At 36.4% G+C, this 24,884-nt stretch overlaps 2 protein-coding genes across 8 annotated transcripts in view; one reads left to right on the top strand and one right to left on the bottom strand.

The window, feature by feature from the left end:
* The window catches only part of RPL9 (ribosomal protein L9), a 228,772-nt gene that overhangs the window by 122,609 nt on the left and 81,279 nt on the right, over positions 1-24,884 (top strand). The window lies entirely within an intron of this gene.
* KLHL5 (kelch like family member 5) overlaps positions 1-24,884 on the bottom strand; it is a 49,420-nt gene that overhangs the window by 21,739 nt on the left and 2,797 nt on the right. The window contains exons 3-4 of one of the 7 annotated variants that reach the window (XM_052681742.1): positions 22,251-22,370; positions 5,076-5,261 (exon numbers count right to left, since the gene is read on the bottom strand). In XM_052681742.1, the coding sequence (XP_052537702.1) occupies positions 5,076-5,218 (143 nt within the window). In that variant the 5' untranslated portion in view covers positions 5,219-5,261; positions 22,251-22,370. Of the gene's footprint in view, positions 1-5,075; positions 5,262-12,210; positions 12,639-22,250; positions 22,371-24,884 lie in introns of those variants that run through there. The other 6 variants (XM_052681741.1, XM_052681738.1, XM_052681736.1 and 3 more) reach the window with 6 other exon arrangements.

Genomic DNA, 24,884 nt, shown 5'->3' with positions numbered 1-24,884 from the left:
TCCAAAAGAAATTATTAAAATTGTAAGATGCAATTCATTTCCTATTTTTGCTAACTTCTGTTACGAATCATGAGAAGGTAGATAGGCTTCACGGTGCTTTCCTGAGAGTGACTTGCATATGCCAAAACAGCATGTGCAGTCAGAGTAGATTAATATAGATAATATGCAAATGCATGTATTATACTGGTAATAATTTTGTTTTGATTTTAGACAACAAGCATCCATACAATTCTCTAAACACAATTATTCTCAAAGAAACACATCAAGTGACACTGAGATAGAGTAAGAAAAACCGAGACAGACTTCCAGTTAACTGGCCTTTTCTTGTCCCCTGACCCTTCTGTCACTTGTCAATAAAAATCAATTACTGGACATCCAGTGACATGATCCAAAAATCATGTCACTGGACATCCACTTTCAATTGATTTCTTCGTCTCACTGCTGGTAACTGATTTTTCTATCAAATTTTTTTTTTTGATGGTCTGAAAACAAACTGCATTCCTACACACATGTATTGAAAGAGTCTACAGAAGAATTTCCCCATGTAGATTTTGATTTTTTTGTTAAAAAAGCTCTGATAACTAAGCAACAAGCATGTTGTTTCAAAAAAGAATCTAAGCAATGATGCTAAAAATGCCATTTAACCCCCAATCTCCCTGTTAGTCTATACCATCATTTACAGATGATTCTCTATAACTGATTAATTATGAATTTTAAAATATTTGAATTGCATCAAGAGTACACTGGAAACTATGCATGCTACAAAATACTGCCTTTCTTGCTTACAATACTTACATAATTAAATTATGCTTTTTGTATTCTGAGTTTATTATATTGCTTTTTTCCCCCTACATGTAATATTTCTCTCAAAACCAGCCTACAGAATGCCTACAAATACCTGAAATTAGCATATAGTGACGTTACAGAAGTCTCTAACAGTACCACATGTCAGAAAGAAACAACTGTAATGCAGTTGGCATTGTATTGCTGTTTATGAAGAACATATTTCACTTTTATTTTCCTCATCCAATTACCAGCAACTGTCAAATTCTACACAGATAAAACTGTAGAATTTGGTTACTGAATTATACCTAGAAAATTGTCTTCTTTACTGCACATAGAAATGCAGAATCATAGAATATCTCAAGTTGGAAAAGAACCATAGAGATCATTCAGTCCAACTTACAAATCTCTCATGTAGAGAAAAAAATTCATCCAGAGAAATCTAAGTTTTCAAAATTCTTTTGCCACTTTCACACTGAAGTGATGGTTGCAATAAATTTAGCAAAATTTTTCTATTCAATCCCAGTTGGTAGCAACAAATACCTAACACAAAAGAACTGCTTTTGTATGTACTTTGATTTTTCAGACACACACTGTATTAAAGTTTTGTAAACATGCAGGTACAACAATGAAATAATTACAAAGTAAAAAGATACAGTGTGTGAAACAAAGGAAGTATTAAGTTATAGGAAAAGAAGTACACAGGTAAATAACCATGAAAGTAAAAATAAGTTTCGAAACTAAGATCTGTACTCTTCCAGATAAGTTGCTTAACTATGGAAGTGCACGAGCTTTCATTTGTCTTCTGTCCCGTGCCTTTTATACTTTCATCCATCAGTATCCCTCAACATGAAAAAATAAGTCTCTCCAGAGATTTTCAGATTGCTAACATGTTGCAGGCTTTAAATCCTCTCTGGAAAGGAATTTACTGAGGCATCCCATTTCTTAAGCGAATGTCCTGAACACCAAGCTGTAACAAACTAAACCAAACTTTTTCCTATGGGCCTACAGTTAGCTGAGCATAATAAACAGGAATGCATATTAGCATCCAATATGAAAAACTAGATTCCATTTCTCACATTTAATAGAGCCCAGCAGAATTTCTTTATGAAGGTGCAGGCTAAGGGAGCAGGAATATAACGCATTTATTTTTCCCTTGTTGAAAACTGTCCCCCTTTCTAACTAGGAAGAATTAAAGAATTTTGACTTACTGAAGAATTTCTTAGCTATAATTTCAGCACAGACTGAGAAGATAAACAGTTAAAAGAATGGAGAACACCATGTTCAGGAAGACCATATGCTACTCTTAGTTGTAGTAGACTCAGAGCCTTAATTCTTTAAATAGATTCAAATGAAAAATCTTCAGAATTTTACAATAATTTATTACTTGTGCTCTTTACTATTGTCAAATACCAAATTCACTGCTCTTTTCTCTAACTACTTCATACACTCAGAACATTCAAATATAAACAAAAGTAGAAACCGACGATTAAGAAAAAAATGTAAAAGATTTTAAAAATAGCGAGTTGTAAAGAGATAATTTGCAAACTCCATGTATGAGAGAAGGATTATAACAGTGGAAAAAACATTCTTACCAATGTTCAAATTAAAAAGCACTGTCCAGTGCAAAGGAACTTGCTATCTTCTACCATACCTTCTACTGTCAAGCCTATAATCTAACATCTATTTAATAAATATTTTCTTACAAATTAACCTCATAAGACAAAATAATCAATAGAATGATCAAGTACACTGAGTGCTCCTATCTGTAGACAACAATGCTAAATAAGTCTTAATTTAGACAGGTTGATGCAGGCAGTAAAAAAGTCCTACACTTTTTTTTTTCCCTTACAACACAGGCTACCACAAGTACGTCAAGTCAATCTTACTGAAGTTTTGTAAAAATACGAGCCAACTTTAACATTTCCATGTTTATCCTTTGTGCAATAGGAAAGTTCAATTTTTCAGTGAGGTGCTTTGAATATACTGAGATGAGGACCGTAAGTCATTCTTATATTTATCAGGAAAAACAAAACAGTAAGAGAAATAACTTACTGTTGAAAAGACAAAGCTTCTTTGTAGGTTGCTCCAATGCTATAAGGTGAACTAAGGATAAGCATAAGGCTTCCACCTCCTGCTAAAAGCACAATTTGCACTTCTTTGGCCTTAACTTTTACATATATTTAAAACATTCCAACTACAGCAAGAAGCTTTGCCTCCTAAGAGAACAATGCAAATAACAGGCGGGAGCATGCACTCACTGCTACAGAAATAGATGCAGTAGCAGAAATTGGGAGAGCAAAGTCAGTTCTATAAATAAATGAAAAACAGGTAAAATATGTTATATTTTAATACAAAAAATGTTTTATTTCTGTTCATCTTGCAACGAATTATTCCAGTCCATACAAGACATTAGCAGCTGTTCTCTGCACCATCTCCACACTTTTTAACCATTAAATAAACACAACCCCCAGAACTGTATGCTGCAAACATGCTACCATGCCACATAAGGAAGTAAGATTATGTCGGTATTAATCACTATTTTTCCTATTTACAGCAATTTAAAGCAAGCAGTCAAAAGCTCTTTGACTTCTAAATTACTTCAGTGGGTGCAAACCCACAGAATGAGAGAATGGCCCAGGTTGGAAGGGACCTCAGAGATTACGAAGCTCCTCTCCCCTGCCACATGCAGGGCCACCAAACTCCCCATTTAATACCAGACCAGGCTGTTTAATACCAGACCAGACTGCCCAGGGCCCCATCCAACCTGGCCTTGAACACCTCCAGGGACGGGGCATCCACAACCTCTCTGGGCAGCCTGTTCCAGCACCTCACCACTCTCTCTGTAAAGAACTTCCCCCTGACATCCAACCTAAATCTCCCTTCCCTCAACTTGAAACCATTTCCCCTTGTCCTGCTGTTATCAACCATTTCAAAGAGTTGATTCCTCTCCTGTTTGTGGGCTCCCTTTAGGTACTGAAAGGCTGCAATGAGGTCACCCCGCAGTCTTCTTTCCTCTAGGCTGAACAAGCCCAGCTCCCCCAGCCTGTCTTCATAGGGGAGGTACTCCAATCCCCTGATCATCTTTGTGCCTCTTCTCTGGACCCTCTCCAACAGCTCTCTGTCTTTCTTGTACTGGGGGCTCCAGATCTGGACACAGTACTCCAGATGGGGCCTCACAATAGCACTAAGCACTCCCTGTTTCCATCTGATTTACTCTTTCCATAGGAATGATGAAATTTTGTGATGAATCTGAATATGACAAGGACTGATTGTATGCATCTCTGTAGCCATAAGGAAAATAAAATCAGCTTCTTCAACTGCACTGCTCTCATCCCTCTGAAAAAACTGTTATCATCCACAGAAGTGTTTACAAAGGAATTGGGATCAGGGATTGGGTAAAGACCAGGACCACCTGCTTGTTGTATTAATTGCAGTAAGGTGCGCTTTTGTCTTGTGAAAAATGAAGTTTCACAAAATGACGGCTCACTCAGAAAGCAATATTAACAAATTATGGTGTAACTATCTGCCTGTTCCCCAGAAAAAATACCAAACCCAAACCAGCAACATCTCATCATCCTTCTATTAACTACTGCTTTATTAACCTGAGGCTTCACTGTGATGGGAGAAACCAGCAATGGAAAATAAGAATGCTTCAGGCTACTATTTCTGTTATAGAAATAACTTTATGAAGCCACAGCTTAATTATACTTAAGTACCTATTTAAACTATTAAAACTGTGCATCAAATACTGTAATATGCTTCTGTTATTAATACTTTTGTTTAATAATCTTAAGTATTTTCCTGTCATGGAAAAACAGATATGGTAACTTTTGATCTAATTTAGCCTTTTAACACTTACCTGTCTACTATCAAAAGACTCTTAATAATACGGTACCCAAAAAACTATGTGGACAGACCGTCCTTATTACTAGCAATCCAATAACTTAATTGGAAGTACAAGGAAAAAAATTAGTCTAACAAAACTTGCTTACTCCATTCTGTTGTACAAAACCACTACTGATTTTAATAGCATGAAGGTGCATTTGAGACTTATTTTGCTATGCAAACATCCAACTATATGCTTCAAGACAAAAAGCAGAATGTGAAAACATCGTGGTCATTTTTGACGCTGCATCACATATAACAGAAATTATGTTTTAGTTCCCAAATACACGTTACAAAGCTAAAGCATGTTTAAAGTATTCCAAATTGTTTAGAATGTTCTAAACAACACAAACTTTGAAGACACATTCGTAAGTTAATATAAAGTTACTTCACTATAAGCTTACCTGTGAGCTGGAATCCTACGATCACCAGCAACTAACACCACATCACATAGCTGTTTGTGTCTAAGATAATTCTCCATCTTTTTAAAACTTTGTTCAGCATGATTGAGAGCCTGGAAAAATTCATCTGATGTACAGGGCTCCATAGTTTGACAAGATGATATAGTATGACTGCTGTTGGAGGTTCTGCTGAAGACAGTGACAGAAAACTTAGTTCACATAATATTAAATTATAACAATCTCTAAACAGATGACAAAATGAAAATCGCATATTCCCTTCCAATTTAATTTTTTTATTTTCATTCTTTCTTCCTCCGAACATTATTTAAGCTCTTGCATAAACAGAAACTATGATTCATTGTATTCTTCAACTAAGGGATACACAGACATCAGTCCAATAATCATATCTATAGCATTGTAGACACTGTGGAAAACAGGCATCCAACAAGACCCCACAAAGTGAAAAAGGGATGCAAGAATGCAATAAGGAATCACACTTTTTGCCATTCCAATACACACTTAGCTGAAGATGGCTACAACAAAACTTGGCATATAAGGAACTACAAAAGCTTTATGGATGCAAGGGAAAAATATAAATCAAGAAACACACCACTATACCACCATCATCTTACTTCATAAAGCCTTAAGTATTTGAAATGAGATCTAACAGATTAGAAGCCCATTTGGGGGAAAAGCAAGAATGGATGGAAAGAACAACTGTCCTTGTAAATACACATAGCTGTTGTCAAAAAAACAGTAAGGTAAAAAGAATGCATAGACCTAGGATATAAAGGAGCTGGATCATAATTAAAGATACGGAGGGAAGCACACTTTTCTTGATTACAATTCTCTCACTTTTCACTATGCAGTTAACTTAAAAGAATACTCTAGATCTACTGTAGTGTTTGGAAACGTATGGATTGACACGATCTCATCCTGCTCAACTAAATTTTCAGGAGAAAAATGTTCCTAAAGCTTTTTCCTGTGCGTCTGTGCCCACGCCTGGGCATGTACTCACATGGCTAAGTAGGCCAAGTATTCTGACACTTAATTGAAACCCAAATCTAGCAATGGATCAGAAATGAGACACCTGCCCACCTACTTCCCTCTAAGAACTTAAATAGCTTAAGTGTGCTCTCCAGTAGTGGCTAGGCATCTATTTAAGCTGTAACAAGTTCTTCTCATCCCTTGTGAGTCACTCGTTCTGCTCCACTGCTGGACCTCTGACACGATGGAACAAGTGTTCTTTGTGGTCACATGGGAAACAGAATCAAGGAACTCATATCTGAAAAACAGATGAGGGTTGGAAGAAACTACTCTGTGCCACATCAGTTCCCTTATCTGACTCACCATGTAACCATAAAAACCATTATGTTGTCAGAACTGGGTAGCATTCTCACAGGTGAAGGAGCATGTACACAGAGAAAGCAGCTTTTTTTTTTGTTGAACTTCATTTTAAACCAGATTCCTCAGCTTACACCATTAACAGTTATCCAAAAGAAAACTAAATTTTGCATGGTATCAGAGATCTGATCTACATTACAACCTCACAAAGAGTTGCGCAGATACACCCAGAGAGGCAAAAAACTAAGGTGGAGGAGGAAAAATTTTCATCAGGCAACACTTGCCTGGAGGAAACCCTGACCAGAGCCACCACCAGTCCTCAGAACACACACGTGCACTCTGTGCAACACTCACCAGCAGTCACCACGTTCATTCAGCATGGAAAAGAAACTGGCAGCAGAGCCTGTTTTCCACAGACCCAAAACAAAGCAATTAGGACACGACAAAGTTCAGTCACACTCAGTTCAGTCTCCCTACTTGAACAAATTCAACACCGTACCCATTCTCTCTTGTAGCCAGTACCTTAAAAACCATTTTCCTCAGGGAAATAAAAAGGAAAGGGAAAGAAACATTAAGCTTCAGTGATCCATAAAGAGAACATGAAAGAGGTAGCTGAAGTGCTTACGCAAAAGGGAAGCTATAGCTTCAAGGTCTATTTATGCCTATTACACAGTGACTGACTATGAAAAATTTAAATCCTTCCTAACCCTTTCCTCAAACACTCTTACAAATTTGTTTCCCTATTCAGTTCAGCCTCAGCAATGACAGAATGGGAGAATGCACAAGCAAGGCAAGAACAGAGGAAGGGAAGAACCTGCTTTCCTCATCCCAGGAGCAATACCAAAATCACTCAGGATTCTTGGTGGATGTCATTTCCTCCCGGCAAGGAAACTCCATATTGAATGCTGATTTGTGATCTGCATAATCGGGGCAAGCATCCAGCCATGTGATCCTGCACCTCCAAGCATCACAGGTAGTTCTGCTCCCTTTGAATATGATTCATTCAAATTTATTTCTAAGTATAGCCCAAACTTTCCTTCCTGAAGGCTAAAGGGACTTCTGCACACCTCACACTTACTAACAGGATAATTATAGGAAAGACTGAGGCTGCCAGCACATAAAATAGCTACACACACCAAAAAACCCTTTCTATGTAGTCCTTTATGATAGCATTTTTACCAAATTCAGTAGAAATATTTTTGTTACGAGTATCTTAGAATGTTAGTCTGTAAGGTTTTCTTTTGGCAGCCTTCAACTTCAATTCCACTTTTTTGGTCTCTTTTCTTTATGTCAAAAAGATCCTATCTAGCACTGGCCAATTAATAATTTTATTAATTATTTAATTATAATTATCATAAAAATGTAAGTTACTCTAAAGGCAAGGTCTTTCCTAAGAGCTACACATTTCATTATCCTAGTGACAGACATAAAAATTAATGTACCAAAGCTGCGAGCTTTCTTTGACTTCTCTGTTTAATATTTATGTCTGGATATATCTTAGAATCAAAACTATGCAGAAGCTACGCTAGAAAAACATTCTTTTTAAAAGGATTTTATTTATTGCAGTAGGATACTTGGAATGAGGTGCTTTGCTGATTAAAACAGCTCTTTACAGAGCAGTGAAGCAATTAACTTCGTTGGTTTCAAAAGTAACAACATAGATGGTGACAACCAAAGAGCTAAATTCGCATCTCCCCTTCTGCTATTGTTTGAGGTTTCATGCTCATAGCTTAAACAAAGCCACAACAGAGTTTTCAATGCAAAAGCAAAATAAAACAAAAATTAGAACACATACCAGCCTTCTTTCCTCCCACATTTAGTAAATCTTTCTACAAGAGTTTTTTTTTTTTTTTTTTGTTTTTTTTTTTAAATGGGGGAGAAGCAATCTGCTTCTAGTACAAGGATTTGCATCTATCTTTTAATTAGTTTTAAGTATCAAAATTCACTTCAAAGCAGGAGTTACAATAGCTATTTCATAGCAATCACACACCTTTGTTATAATCTATAAAAATAATTAAGTAAGATACTTGACTGTAAGAAAGTTTGCAAAAATCTTTTTTTTAAGCATGTTATTTCATGGTCTGTGTTCTGAATTATTTTTCAAAATATGTCTTTTAGGTTAGATCCTCCATATTTGTCATGGAACAGAGGTAAGAGAAAGAAATAAAAAAGGAATTTTAAAATCTTTTTCTGAAAAATGTGCAATATTACCTTTTAAACCATTACATTTAAGTAAACAGAAAATCAACAAGCCAATATGGATATCTCAAAGTGAACAGATAGTTAAAACAAAGTAAATATGATGAGATTTCAAAGAGAATAATAGGAAAAAACATTAATACTAGTCAATTCCTTAAGTCGTTAGAAAACACAGAGAGCATCTCTAAGACAAATTAGGATACATATTAAGACTTTTCTTTTGTAACTTCAAATAAAACTGAATTTTGTAACTTTGATACTGCTTTTAGATTGCTTTAAAATGATTTTAAAGTGACACTGCATATGGAGACCAGAATGTAACCTACCAAAGTAATACTATGCCAGTTTCCTCCATTTCAGATGTCGATATATATTTTCTTCTTCAAAGTTATTAAAGACAAGAATCTCAGCTGCAACTGAGAACTCTAGTGTTGGAGAGGCTTGAGGTAGAACTTCTAATGTACTAACTCCAGCACTGTTTACATAGAATCCAAACGCAGACTAGTCTGGGTGTATCTGCATCACCCTCTGCATCTAGACCTTGTCTTAGAGATCGCAGGCATCTTACTGAACTGTTCAGTGTTAGACCTCAAATGACGATTTCTGACATAGTGCTTGTATTTAGTGCTCAAATGTGAATGTGTTTGTATCTGAACCTGTTTCCATGCTTATATATCTACAGTAACTCATTCCAACACTTTAATGCATGCCATGGTGAAATGAACCACATGACACATTGCGTAGTAGGTGCAGTTGACGTATTGTGTTACCTGCAGTGCCTCCAAGGCCTGAGGACTGCTTTCAAGGCACCCACAAAAACTAAGGAAAAACAGAGCTACTGTTCATAGGCTTTAATTTGCAATACGAGGATCTGTACACCCACTGGAAAACTTCAAGAAGTTACAAATCCGAAATAATGATCAACACCTCAGGAAGGTTAACCAACAGCTACAACAGAGGAAATATGGGACGTGAAAAACAGTGAAGTAAAAGAATGCATACCTGACTCATTAAACTAGCGTTTGAGACAGTGATGACAAGAGAGTGATATATAGCCAACCAGCTCCAATCCCTTGAACTGGATGTTTCCATCTCAAACAGCTGTGGCAGCCTTTGTCAGAATTTCAGAACCAAACGTGGGATTTGCTTATCCCTTATGCCACCAAGCTCTGTAACTTGTAAGAAAAGAATCCTACACTGTCTTCTCGAAATAAATCCCATAATGATCCAAAGCTCTTAGAATGACCGAGACCCAACCTGTGCCATATGACATAGCAAAGAAGAAAAATACACAAACCAGTGACTTCAGTTCTGTCACTTCATACTTTTAGGGCTTGCGCAAGAAGTTGGAGAGGACTGAAGAAGCAAGCTAACTCCCAAAGCTTCTTCACAAAGTTGTTTTTTAAAAAGGATTTTTTCATACACACGATTTGTTTCTAATGGAGGAAACAGGGTTTTCACATGGGAAAAAGCCCTCAGAAAACTACAAAAATGAGGTCAGTAGATAAGAAGTTGTATTTCTGATAACAAAAAGACAACCACTTTCTCAAGTTCTTAATGTTAGAAAGATAATCCAGTCGTTGGGTGGACTTATGTAAGTTAAACATTCTTAGTAAAATACAAGGTACAGTTTAAGTACAATCTACTCTTAAAACTATAGACAATGATATAAGCAAGTCCTTATATTACCATTAATCACCATTACCTTAAAATATTACCATTACCTTATTAAACTGTATGCCAACAATGAACTGAAAAATTACCTTAAATATTTAAAATGTGTAATTAAAACACCAGCAAGAATTGCAAAACAACAAAGGAACTACAGGCAACTCCAGATGCTATTTGTGACTAAATGAATAATTAAAAGATACTTCAAATTTACTAAGTTCAAATCCTACATACATTAAAGTCTACTAGTCCATCTGCAAAGAAAAAATAAAACAGTAATATATTGATCTCTCCCGCTCCCTCAACATGTATCTGCAGCTCATCAGCTCTACAAAGTAACAAATTAGTTTTGTCATGTGTAAATTCTCCTATCATGAAAAACAAATCTGCAATAATCTCAAACTAGATATTAATCTATTTGAACAGCCTGTTTTTTTCTATGTTGACTACCTTGCTACGGTGAGAATATCTTACTTGGGGTAATGCTGTAGCAAAAATTTACATCACAGACATGCGATACAGTGATGCTACATCTATATTATATATACTACCTAGCGATGTTGCTATTAAAAAAAAACATACCTGAATATCACTTAAAATAAGAACTCTTTAGAGGTGTGTTAATTATAGCTACCCGGTTGTTGCAGCACGATAAGACTGCCTCTTACAAAGAATCAGTATGCAGAAGTTCCTTTCACTATACCAGTACTTTTGTAGGTCAGTGACAAAAACAAATACACTCCTAAGTATTTTTACTTCCCCCTCCTTTCCACCAGTCTTTAAAGGTTATATAAACCACAAACAGTTGGCGTTAATATTCTAGACTGTTTTACCCTTGCACTAAATGAATTCTTCTCCTAGAGAATGCAAAACAGTAAAACTGCTCTAACTACAATGATCTGCCCCTAATATGCTTTATGAAGCAGAGTACCCTTTTAAACCAACATACTTTCAAAAAGCCTTATGATTTCAAATTATCTGAAAAATCCAGCAAGTAAATACTCTAAATTTCCCACTAAATGGAAAGCTAACCATTATTGTGCTACAGAAGCACAAAAGAGAAAAAATACTATCAGCAAAGAATGCACTAACAGATAAAAGAAATAAACTAATGTTTAACAAGAAAGATATTAACTTGTCTAGTTTTCCACCAACTGTAAAACACCTTTCATTTAAGAACAATTTTTTTACAGTTTCATCTTCAGATGAACTACATACACGAGAAAAGAACACTGAAATATTTTTATAGATACAGAAAACTGTTTGTTTTTTTTTTCTCTTTTAAACTGGGTACAGTTTAAGACACTCCCACAGACAACTGCAATCATTTTAAAGCAGTCATTTGGTATTCGCTTACAGCATAACCTGACTAACATACAATAGACTATTTTTTCTTCAAGTTGTATATGCACAAGCAAAAAGGATGTTTTTGTCTTACAGTCTATTTTTATTATTATTTTTTTTAAAGTGCCATCTCCCTTATCCATAGAAATACATGGAAACAACAGATAAGAGTCAAAAGCAGCTTAAATGTCTCCAGATTCCTCCAAACTGGCAGGAGACTGAATCTCAGCATACTCAGACAATTAGCATCACTTCAAAATAATTTTAAAAGCATCCAGTAACATCATCTCATGGTGGCCACTACCTCGTTCATGTCAGCATATGTTGGGTATAACACTGAAAACACAAACGCACGCACTTGGTCAAGCTTTATTTACTCACACTGAGTAAATAGCATTGCCTTTGAAAAAGGTCATAGCAAATACACCAAAGCCTGGTTATAAAACATTTTCTGTTGCTGATACACAGTGACTGCTAGGTTTCTGAAGCATTTCAATCGAGGATAAAGGCTAGCTTTTACATGCATGCTATCTGTATACATGAAACAAAAACACATTTCCCACAATAGTAAAGTAACAACCTGCACGAACTGCTGTCCGATTCATTTTCTTCTTCGCTTGCTCTATCATCTGTCTCTTGTCTGCCAAGCCAACGTGCACCTCCACAATCTTCTGCAGAGAATTCAAATGCGGGGATTTCTGAGGTGGATGCCATTGGCCAAGGAGGCAAGTTCTGGAAATCCTGTTGGCTGGACCTCCTGTAACCAACTGCTGTTAAAGCCAGGTCACTTGAATCTAAAAACTTTGTGCCACCAGTCGTTACATTTTGCCCTCTGCTCCAGAAGTCTCCCTGGTGGCTCTCGACTGCAGAATTAGGGGCTGACGCCTGATGACCAAACCACCTCCATCTGATTTTTAAAATCTGCTTCACGTCAAAGTCTTTACGAGAACCAGACATCCTCAGTGAAAGCCAGCGATCGTCTAGGCAACAGGGTAAGAAGCAGCTCGCATAAAAGAAGATTTGTGCACCCAACCAAGACAAGAGGAACACATGCTCTGCCCGGCTGTGGCAGCAGCGGTTGTACAGGGGAAGGAGGGGGGAAAGGACCGCGCTCACACAAAAGCGCTTCTTTAACGGCACGTCATTTGAATAAAAACAAAAGGCAACGGGAGATGAAAAATCCCGAGGTAAAGAGAGAAGGTAAAACAATCACCTCCATCAGGAAAAACGCCTGCCAGTCTGCCCTAAAAGCTCCAAGGCTGCGTCTGTTGCTCTCTGACCATTAGCTTTCAGAAGCACCAAACAGTATTCATTAAAGCCCTTTCGAGAGATGAATACCACCCCCTTTTCTTAAACCACAAATGACAGAGAAGTAATTCCTGTACCGCATCTCAGAATCTCTTCTCATTCCGTTAACTCTTGCTGCTACAGAGGGGGAAACAAAAACTGCACAAAGCAAACAAAATTCTTGCACTGCTGAAGAACAAATTTACAGAAAGGACTAAAACTCATCCAAACATCGTACTGAGGAAAAACTGAACTGTAAATAATATTTTTCCCTTTGCAGGAACATGTGGTAACTTAGACTAAAAAATAAAACAACAAAAAGCAGTACGGGAATTGCCTGCAAGGCTTGAGGAACTGGTACAGGGTAATAGAGCCTTTCATCCTGCTGTGCCTTATTTCAAATCTAGGTCTGCAGTAAACAAAAATTTGTAACATTCTACATCTGAAATGAGCTAATGGTTTCCATTCACTACATATCACGAAAAGCAAAAGCAACAAAGGCTAACAAGGCTAACCAGTCACTGCCCAGGACATCGGAGACACCCTCTGAACAACGGACAACAGGAGACCTTCGCTTCTCTCTCATCATATGGAATCAGCTGTTTTACATCAGCTTAAAGGTACTGAGACAGAGAAATTCTTGTACTTCTGAGACAGAACCCCCAGTAGATGAGCAGTGTACGCAATACATTAAACCATCCCAAAATGTCTTTATTTGAAAGAGGAAGAAGTCAAGTCCAAGACAAAACATACAATGACCGATTTATATTTCCTCTGAAAATGGCCTGTTTCCTCAGTGACAGATGGAGCAAGTTAGATCTAAGCTGCTGAAACTAATTCCAATCACATGCAAATACTAACAACAATTTTAGAATAACAAAGAGATGCTGGATTTTATCAGTCCTTCATAAATAGACTTACATTTTCAGTCTTCACAGTTCATCTGGTCTGTTCAGCTCTCAAGGATACAAATTCAATCTATTTATGGGAATTGTTTCTTTCCTTACCACATTTGCCATGAAGAGTGGAGGTTAACTATCTCTCAGATGAACAAAGCGAACTACAAAGTATGGTTCTCTGATCTGACAATTGGGATACTTGCAATGCTCTTTATAACAGGCTGTAAGCAGAGCACATATGAAAATTTCCAGAGTACATAATTTTATCACCCCAAAAGCCAACACTGATTTAATGTCAGCAGAATATTATGCAATTTTCTTAGGATCTGCAATGCTAAAGAGGCCAGTTTTAAGCTGGAAAACTCACCTACCATTGCTCAGAACTTAGTTATTTATGAAACTGCTTCTCACAAAAGCCATCAAAGCACATTTCTATAGAAACAATATTCCAGCTATTTTCTACAAGAGATGCTGCATTTCAGAACTTGTACCTTGCTAACATCCTGGTCTACCAAAACTGATGTACCACGTCAGTTGCACCATATCCAGAAAATAGTTGAGAGCAACTTGAGAGATGAGACAATCAAGTAGAAAAATATACAAGGCTGTTACCATCTTTGCTGGGGATCAGCATAAAAATTACATGGATGTTAAACTTAAAATAAATGAGGTCTAGTCCCTATCCAGCTTGTACAGCTATGTAAATTTCAGAAGTGTTAGCTGTACTGTTCAAACATCATCCTTTGTGCAACCACAAGCTACAGTACAATTCAAGAAATAATAAATGGCATCTTTTAATTTATCCTGTCTTTACATTTTGTGCTGCTGTTTACTGTTTCTCAAAGGTGGATAAACAAGAGAAGCTACCAGTGTCTTTGGTAATGTTTGCTATAGTAGTAGTATTTTAATTATCCATTTAACTATAAAAAGTTTTAAATACTTTTCCTTCTACTGGTATGGTAAATGCATTATACATAAGGACTGACCTGAATTTTTTCTTGTTTAACAGACTCATCTGAAATTCAAACTGCACCAGTAAAAGTAAGCTAAGACAATGGCAGATTTGCCAACTCTGTCACTTTTTCAGCACTTTCTTATGACTTTCTGGGAAACACAGTCCAATTATTGCTTTTTTCCAGCTGCGAAGCTACGGCCTCAAACAGAGATTAGAAAAGAAACTGCTGTGGTTTTAAAAGAATGAACTGTTTTCTATTTTCTTTCATTTTTCTAGATGATACAAACTTGCTTCTTTATATGCTCTCAACATAAAATACATTTATATATATTTCTTTCATATAAATTAGATACGAGCTGTTATAAAAAAAATGACAAAACGAAGCAAGCAGCACTTAATTCAGTTTAAACTGGTAAGGCTGCATGAAATAATTGATGTCCCCTTCCTGTTCTCCACAAGCTTCCTTCCTATAAGCAACACGATGGATTTTATAAGGTCCCCCTGTTGGGAATTACTGACCTTTGTGGAGATCTCAGGTGATGAATTGGAAGGACAGCCTTTTACTTGGACCACTCAAACCTCATCCTTGATATCTCTTCTTCAGGTGGGCGCTGACAAATCCAAATGCCCACACCCATGACTACATCCTATTGTAGGTCTTTCTAATACACTAACACATTTCTTAGAAACCTGCTAACATGTAAACTGGGTGGCAGCATCTAAATTAAACACAGTATAAACACACTTTGTCAGGATTCCTTATTTTTTTTTTTTTTTTTAATTTACTAAGGCAAAAGACTTCAAAGAGAATCCCAAACTGCTTACACACAAAGGTCTTTTCTGGCCTCAGTTGCAGATGAATAACCATATTCTATCTCAGGGCAAGTCATAATTTTTTGAACATAAGTACATGGCCCTCTTTGTGAATATGATTCTGCAGGATTCTGTTGGCATTGCTGAGATTGTGGAAAATTACTGGAAGACAGCTTTGAAAACTTGGATTTTGATTGACACGATTGATATTCTTAAGAGTGGAGCAGCTGAACATTTAAATATACGACTTCTCTCATACGAGCAGTTCCATAGAGTAAGAAATTAATCCTTGCAGACAGTTAACAGGAGTTTTCCAGATTATACCCTGTGATTAAATGAACATTTGAATGCATATTAAATGTATATTAATGTATATTAATGTATATTAAACTTGTAGTAAAAGATAACAAAATTAACTTTTCAATCAAAAACTTTTACAGATGTTTCCAGATATTACACATGAACTGTTTGTTCATACAGATGTTAAAGGAAGATTACAATCCAACAAAAAGTTAAAATTTAAGTAATACCGTTACTCTAAAAATACTTTTAGTGCATAATTTCAGGGTAGATATGCTCCAAATATTGAGATATATCTAAGTACATTAGTGGGCTAAATAGAAAAATCATTATTTAACACATTAGTTCTATATGTTTTTATTCATTGTGACTTTTTATTCCACTGGAAAGTCAGTTAAATTTTCAAGAAAGCAAATGTTTCTCACATACATTTTTGAGGAATGTTTAGAATTTGAATCTCACCATCACTTTTCATGGCAACATTTTTACTGTCACCTCTACATTTTGGCTTCAAAAAACTATTGCCATCCAACATCACTGCAGTTCAGACATAACATTTTCAAGGTACTTATTCTGTCAAATGAATTTAAAATTACCCATTTTCCAATCGAAGAGCTAGAGATTTAAAGGCTCAGCTAGTCCCTATATTAATTATATTTTTAAGTGCTAATTTAGAATGAAAATGTCAGAATAATTGAAGTCTTTGTTTTGTCTGCAAGAGCTGTTTCTCTCTCCTGAAAAAAGACCCACTTCTTTGCAAAAGCATTACATATCAAAAGATGTATCTGAGACGTAACTAGACTCATTAAGATATAACGAGGTAATATCTTACTGCCAATATTTATAGAGAGCCTAGATATTTATTCTGAAGCACCAGAACAGTTCACTGACCATAAGATGTTCATGAATTAATCAAATACATACTCAGAGCATAAAAAGGCATTCAAAATTTAACGCTCTTTGAAAAGACATTTTAAGCTTTTAATTATTTCAGGACATTAAAATAATTGTCAAAAAAATCTACTACAGACAAGCCCTGATGCTGCAATCCTGCTTGTATGATTATGCTGAAGTATTAAACGTTCACTATTTTTTCTTCCCAGTTCCTGTATTCTAGTCCAAAAGTTATAGAAACTGCTTAACGAAGACTTCAGAAGGATAGCTGTGCTCATGCTCTGTGATTTTATAAAACAGTGATCACTTCCAATACCCACTTTTTTTGTAAGTACAAACACTTTTGATTCATGTTTATGTAAGAAGTCAACAGTGTAATTCACCCAGGGAAAAAAAAAAAAAAAAGAAAGAAAAAAAACAACACAAACCACTACAGAGTGCACTGCCAAAGCAGAAATGAGCTGCTGCCAAATTCTGGGCACTGCATTGCAACTTCTTGCTACTTAGCACTGCACACCCCTCTTGAGAGGTGCAAGCCATTTGCTCAGAATGCTCTGTCATCAGAGCACAGAGCTTTACTCTTGCTTTACAGAGCAAGAGCTTATTTTAGAGTTTATTTTACTCAAAATAAGAAGGAAAGAAAAAAATTCACAGATTTCCATCATTTCCACAGTATGGAAGATCACACTACCAGATCCTAGATTTTTTTGGCTTGAGCAACATAGTGGCTGACACAGAACAGTTGTGACCAAGACATTTACATTCTTTAACACTGGAACATTTCACATCTGTTTCTTCCTATCCAGGTGATACTCAGGCATCATCAGGAACAGCACCATTTACAAGCTAACACAGAACTATCTCTGATGAAAAACTGCAGTATGCTTATTCACTCTCAAAAACTTGGTGCTCCATGTATGGTGTGTTTTTCCAGGTAAAATTCAGTTACAATATGAAATAGACAATACTATGACATCAATCCCCAAGCTGACAAAAACAGTCTTCTGTACCAAAAGGCTCAAATAGTCACACATACATTAAGACAAGCAGAAGATTCTTACTTCATACACTCCGGGAATATTAGTATGGCTGATTCTAATGAAAATAAAGTAAAATTAACCAGAGATAGTAAAAACAAACCACCTCCCCTAGATATGTCACTGCTATCGATGAGTTACAGCACAAACACTGCTCAGTAAATACATCGCAGAAACACAGACTACCCCACGTTGGAAGGGACCACAGAGATCACTGAGTCCAACTTCTGGCTCCACAAAACACCACTCAAAATTCAAACTATGTCTGAGAGTTTTAATCCAAATGCTTCTTGAACTCCAGGACCTCAGTATTGTCACCACTGCGCTGGGTAGCCTGTTCCATGCCCACTACCCTCTGGTGAAGAACCTCTCTTTAACACCCAACCTGACCTTCCCCTTACACGACTCCATGCCATTCCCTTGGATTCTGTTACTGTCAGCAGGTAACAGAAATCAGTGCTGTCCCTTTGCTTCCTCCATGAGGAGCTATAGGCCACCATGAGGTCTCCCCTCAGCCTCCAATCCTCTGGGCTGAATCAAGGGACCTGTCATTTCTCGTACACACTGCCCTCTAGATCCTTTACCATCTTTGCTTCTCTCCTCTGAATGCTCATAGCCTTATGTTCTTCTTATACTGCAGCACCCAAAACTGCACACAGTGCTCAAGGTATACAAGCTTCTGTACAGCAGATACAGCCTTCTCAGGGATCTGCTGGAAAAAGTCCCACAGGATAAGGGCCCTGGAGATAAGAGGGGGCCCTCTGACTTTACAGGACTAGTTGCTGAGGCAATGGGAGACCTGCACTATTAACAGCTTGCATTTAGTAATATAATCAAATAAGCACCCCAATTCAATTTCTGTACTTCCATAGGTTAAGGGCCTTTATACTGTAAGAGCCTTAAAAGTAACAGCTGGATAGAAATAAACCTCCCTGGTGAGCTCAAGATTGGCTAGATAGAAAACATTTATATTTACTGCCTGACTTGGTTATCCTTACGAGCACAGACTGCCAACTGAGGCAACTGGATGTACAGGAAGAAGAAAAGCCAAGCCACGAATTCTGCAAAACTTCCTGGAAATGTTGTTCCACAAACAATACAAATCTAAGGCACAGAAGGGAAAACATCTTTAATTCTGTAATTGGATGCTAATTAATTTCAGATTAAATCTTGTATCAAATCACCACATATTCCATATTATATGTTTATTATCAGTATCCAAGATAAAATCACATCAAGATATAAGTGAAGAACAGTAGCAGAATTTAACATCAATAGAAGTAATCATTTTATTCCGATCTGAAAAAATCCTACCTTATTTTTTTGTAATCAGAAAATAAAACTTACAATACAAATAGATACAGTAAGCAAAGAGAAAACATACACTGAGTAGTATCTTTCAAATATAATTTTATTTGAATCAGTGCCAGTACGTAAACCACCGCCAGTAAATAAATAGAGCTGTAGAACTAGCCAAGACTCATTTCTTGCACTTTAAGTTTTCTGTCTGCAGTTTTGTGCAAAAATAATCTCAGGCTCTCCACTTATACTTATTTTACAGGCTCTTCTAATATTAACTCCAGCTCCTCTGGATGCTTCATCTCACAGTCTGCTTACAGCCACACTTCCCTCCCCACCTTGTGGCAGACAGGTAGTACAAGAAAATCCTTGGCCGTATTCAGGCCCAGAAGCAGACAGGCTCACCAGCTGGCAAGTCAAGCAGTATTTCTTATTGGACTTCCATACATACCCATATATTTTCCATACCTTCTAGAAATTCAAGCATACAAAAAGATACATTCTGTCAGAGTTTGACTGAAATTAACAGACAGGCCCAAGAACTATCTGGGGGCTGATAAACCAAAAGGCACAAATCCAGCTTGTCTGGGTGTACTACAGACTCACAAGCTTCTTACCTGTTGCTTCTGGGCATGCACAACTGCCTCACCTTGATTGGCTACATATCACCTGAGTGTGGATTTATAAACAAAGCAGAACAAAAAATCACCATGGTATCTGACAGATTGCTCAAACACAGCGTTCAAACACAAACCTACCTTTCCACAAATGTATGAAATTAAAATGACCTTGACAAGGAAAGCAGCAATGGTAGCATTAAGCCTTTAAATCATTAAAGCACTCACTGAATTAACTGTTCAGCTATCCCAGAGGTGCACAGACCCATCATCTTAGCTGCCTCACCCCTGATTTCATAGGGCTCCTAAAACATTTGCTGTTCTGCACAGAGAATACTATGCAACAGCAACATAAATTAAGTGCCAGGAGGAACACAGAATACTAAACAAACAATGGGAGTACGAGAACTGTTGGCATTCCTAGCAGTATGGGGTCCAGTCAAGCTAGCATGCTTAAAGAAGAGAAAACTCAAACTCAGTTGGCTAAGCTGTAAGATGGAAAAAGTACAATTAACAAAAACCTTTCTTTATTGGCTTATCAGATGTTGTTGTTTCTTCTCCTCCATCAAATCTAACTAAAGGAAAATAAGAAACTAACACATTGTACAACTACATATAGTGCTCATTAGCTTCAGATGGTTTGCAATCATCTGCTAAGCTATCTTCATCATTAGCTGAAAGTATTAGAAGTACTTACCTAGCTTAGAATATTTATAAAGCACCCATATTTATCAAGCTTGTGAATTTTCAGACAATAATGCCTGAGAACCTAAAGAAATTATCTCTTTATCTGTTTTAAGTGTAATTGTTCTCCAGTCCGTTTCTTACGCAGAAGTGCAATTTTAATTTCTATTCGGTAATGAAAAAATCTGCCAAGAAAAGTTGTTACTTATCACTTCATCTGCCCACATTTATTATAAATGCATAGATTAATTTTAGTTAATTACTTTTATGTGCTTTACTTCCATGCTTAAAATGCTGCAGTTCCCGGTGAAAAGCTTGCCAAGTTATGATAACATCATTAGATCCTCTACTTTTGTAATGTTTTAATTAGATAGTCTGAATGCACAAGCTTGTGATTACATTAACATTCAAAATACTATTTCTCTCACTAAATGTAAAAAGGTCTAAACTTTGGTTTCATCTTTGGCAAAGACAAAGTGATCATTTAAAATTCAAACGCAGCTTTTAGGCCATCAGAATATATTTTATAACACCTACCAACAATGCATCTTACACTGCGTATGATGAATAATCAATGCAGAATACTTTATCTGGAATGGCAACCAGCAAGCTAATAGCTTATTTACACAAACAATGTTGTCTACTCATAACAAGTATGGATTGCTTGCATGCAAGTTCCATCACCAAAGACACCAAGACAAGTTTTGCTTTCCCATCAGCTTCTGCCATTTCTCCTCACTCCATAGGTCCTACACATCAGCATATCCTTAATTTGGTAATTCAGACATGCTGCTCTCTGCATTCTTTACAGCAAAGGATAGTAAACCTCTCTGGACATGATTCTTGTCTTTCTATACATCATGAAAACATACACATTACCTAGCAGGTACTGTGAATATGTAATTTATTCTAGAGGAGCATTTTAAGGTGACGCTGGCAGGTGCTGTTGACTCAGAAAATGAGCCTACAGTAAGCATAAGGATGGTGTGCACCTTTATTTATAGAATGATGAATGACACCATTTCTCCCTAGACCAACTCAAATCTATACTAGACAGATTACTTTATCATCTTCATCTTGCCTTCACAGCCCATATCATACCAAAATATTATCAGTATTCACCTTTTACAGCTTCAAAAAACGGGAGCCAACAGTGAGGTGGCAGAAGAATCAGAAGGAATATCAGAAAACAAACATGAGAAATTAAAAAAAAAAATCTAAGAAAGATTTGAGATTTCGTGTCTCTCCTTTATAATTATTTTTATTTTGTTCTCATTAAGATTGCATGACAGCGTAGCATGATTTGAAATCAGTTTTTGAGAGGAAGCTGATAGGAAGATGCAGAAGGCATTCTGACCACAGCACAGGACAAAAGAATTCCTCCCTTTCTCTTTCTTTTGTTCTCTCTTTTATGAGTAATATCTATACAGTAAGTTGGATTTAAGAATTCCAAGGAAACAAAGAGTCCTTAGAAAGTGAAACAGCCAACAGTTTGATAGGCTGCAAGATGTGCGTATTTGATGATAATATTGAAAAGGTTACGTGCAAATAGCTCCTGCAGCCAAAAATGCAGCTGTCAATAAACACTGAGCATAGTCACCAAACCACAAGTGAATTAAAACACAATGATCTTCTATTTATTCTGAAAACACCGTGAAACATACAGAAGCACAAACAGGAAGTCCATTTTGCTCCATCTAACTCCAACTTAAGTTTAAAAATCAAAACTTCTCACAGTTGCAAAGTTGAATTATTTTTGTTTCATGTTTAGTCACAGTTCTTTTAATTTTCTTTAGTAATTGCTATTAATGTGATCTTTCAGAAGAAATACATACCTCAGATATTAGTTAGCAAAGTATGTGCTCCAGAACTTTTCTTCTCAAAGGTTTAAACTCAAATTAGAACTGATATTCAAAAGGAGAAATTGTTTTTTAAAACAAACATCTTCCAGAACACTGTAATCATAGAACAAAGAATGATGAAACACATAATCATGGTTCTGACCTCCTAATGCCCAGTGTTTCAGACAGCTAATTAATTTTTCATTTTATGTTCTCCTTTTCAATGCTGTTTGTGTAATGCTTTGCCAAGCTGAGAACTGCTCTACTGATGAAGACAGAAAGCCTACAGAGCTGAATTCTTCAATTGCAAGCCATAGGAAACATTTAAAGAAAGACTACTAGAAACGGGACTTAAAATTTTGAGAAATTATGCACAGCACTCTGCTAGTTACTAATGTTTAATACAAAAAGAATGAAAACCTATCCTCTCCTTTGTTTCCCTGCATAAAATTGAGGATGTGTAAGAATGAGAAACAGCTTACATTTTCAAGATACTTTCCAAAGGCTTCAAAAGCTGTAGTCATGCAAAACACTTGGACAAATTATAGCTTTTTTGAAACTGTAAGGGGATGACAGAACTCTGAAACAGGCTGCCCAAGAGAGAAGTGAGGTCTGCTTCTCTGGAGAAATTCAAAACTCATTTGAACCTTCCTGTGCAACCTACTCTAGAGAGCCTGCTTTTAGATGGGGGCTGGGGAAACCTGATCTTCAGAGGTCACTTCCAACCCTTACAATTCTGTATCATTGTGTTTCTGTGACAATTTCAAAGTTAAAAAGGTATGCACACCGTAAATAGGAAAGCACTTAGAATATAGTTTAAAGGACATCCAGAAATATAAATACAGTCTTTGAAGATAAAAAGCCTACCATCACTGAATGCATAATACAAGACTGCACAAGATTTCACAAAATAAAAATAGAATGTTCTATTAAGTGACAATTTATTGAATTGCAGTCTATTGCAAATTTGAAGGAATTTTACTGAAGATTTCTTAAAGAATTTAATGGAGAGTTAGCATAGGTAAGCTGACTATTCTGACAGCGTGTCAGCTAAGGCACTGCAACGTCTTCAGATGTGTTTTTAGAAGAGAGGGAGCCATTCTTCAACCTTAATTTTCTGTTTTACAAATACATCTTGCACCATTATATAAAGTTTTCCATTAATTCTGAAAATCTGAGGGATACTCTTGGAAAAAACAGTTTACTAGTCAAAAATTGTTCTTCAAATTGAATCCTGTTGCCAAGGAATACATCAGAATTTCAACATCAATTGCACTTATAGCTGAAAAGGTAACGAGCTGGTAAAATAACCATATATATGAACATAATACGAACAAATTGAAATTAATGCCTTTCTCAACTTTACAGTTTGTCCTCTTTAAAAATGCCAGAGTTGTCTGTAAGATACAGTTACTCTTCAGCAGCCCCACTTGATAATTAGGTGTTCTACCTTGCAATAAAACAGAAGTATTTATCCCACAGTGAGCTACCAGCAAAATCCATACTAAACCAATATAACATCAAATACTCTCCTACTGTGGGTACTGTAGGTTTGACAGTCATCAAACCTATCAAAAGCAGTTTGACTGCCAATTACTTGCCACTATCACTACCACTAAGGCAATGCTAAACTTGGGATATGGTGCTGAAACACCTAACAAGCTTTTTGTTCCTCAACACCTAGAGAAATAAAAATAGTAAAGTGCTAGAGGCTTACAGATACACATTTCTTTTAACCTAAATACTTACCATACCAACTAACCTTTTTCTAACACACTGACTGTTGAGAAGTACTCGTGATACAAAAGAAAATTATAATTAATTTACATATCTTATAAAATAGCAATCTAGAGTAAAAATAATAAAAAGCAATATAAGAAGAACAAAACAACCAACTCCCAAAAAAACTACAAAGTGACCAATACTGCTCACAAAGGATGGCAACAGACTTGAGCTGAAAAACTTTCAAAACAAAGGATGTCTTAGCTTAGAAGTGTTACGGCCACGCATAGGAAACATCCAAAGAAAAATAAGATCTTTTAATAGCTCTTGCCCAGAATTCTCAGTTATTTTTTTTTAAAGGTGGTGACAGAAAGTGTCTTGCGTACTTCTGGACCAGAATTGTCTCAGCAGACAGCTACGAAGGATATTTAGTGCTCAGCAATCATTCTGGGTTGAATCAATTCGAAGCACGCTTCCTGTTATTCCAGTGTGTGAATTACAACAATCCTCTAAACTCTCTGCTCCTGCAAAGCCACTCAAAGTTCTCAGCTCCCCAGAACAAAATAAAGCATATTCTGTCAAAACCAGTATATATGATGATGTATGTACATCTTAAACTGCTACTGACTTGACAGATAAAGAAATAAATAGAGAGAACACCTCTCTTCAGCATTTGTATTGTGACATGAACGAATTCTGGACAATGGTGAAGTACACAGTTATTTCACAGAAACTGTTTTCTCAACGTACCCAGTGCAGGCATATCTCACAGGGAAGAAAATAGACTTTTTTTTTTTATTTTTCTACACCCTAAGCACTGCCTTTCCTACCCTCATCACTATTTCTTCAGCAGTGTTTTACTTTATGCAGAGTTCAAATAAAGCCAAATTGCAGCAAATATTCCTT

The sequence above is a fragment of the Tympanuchus pallidicinctus genome, unplaced genomic scaffold, assembly GCF_026119805.1.
Source record: "Tympanuchus pallidicinctus isolate F22 unplaced genomic scaffold, pur_lepc_1.0 scaffold2, whole genome shotgun sequence".
Lineage (NCBI taxonomy): Eukaryota > Metazoa > Chordata > Aves > Galliformes > Phasianidae > Tympanuchus > Tympanuchus pallidicinctus.
Note: the sequence above shows the minus strand (reverse complement) of the source record. Positions and strands in the feature narration are given on the sequence as shown.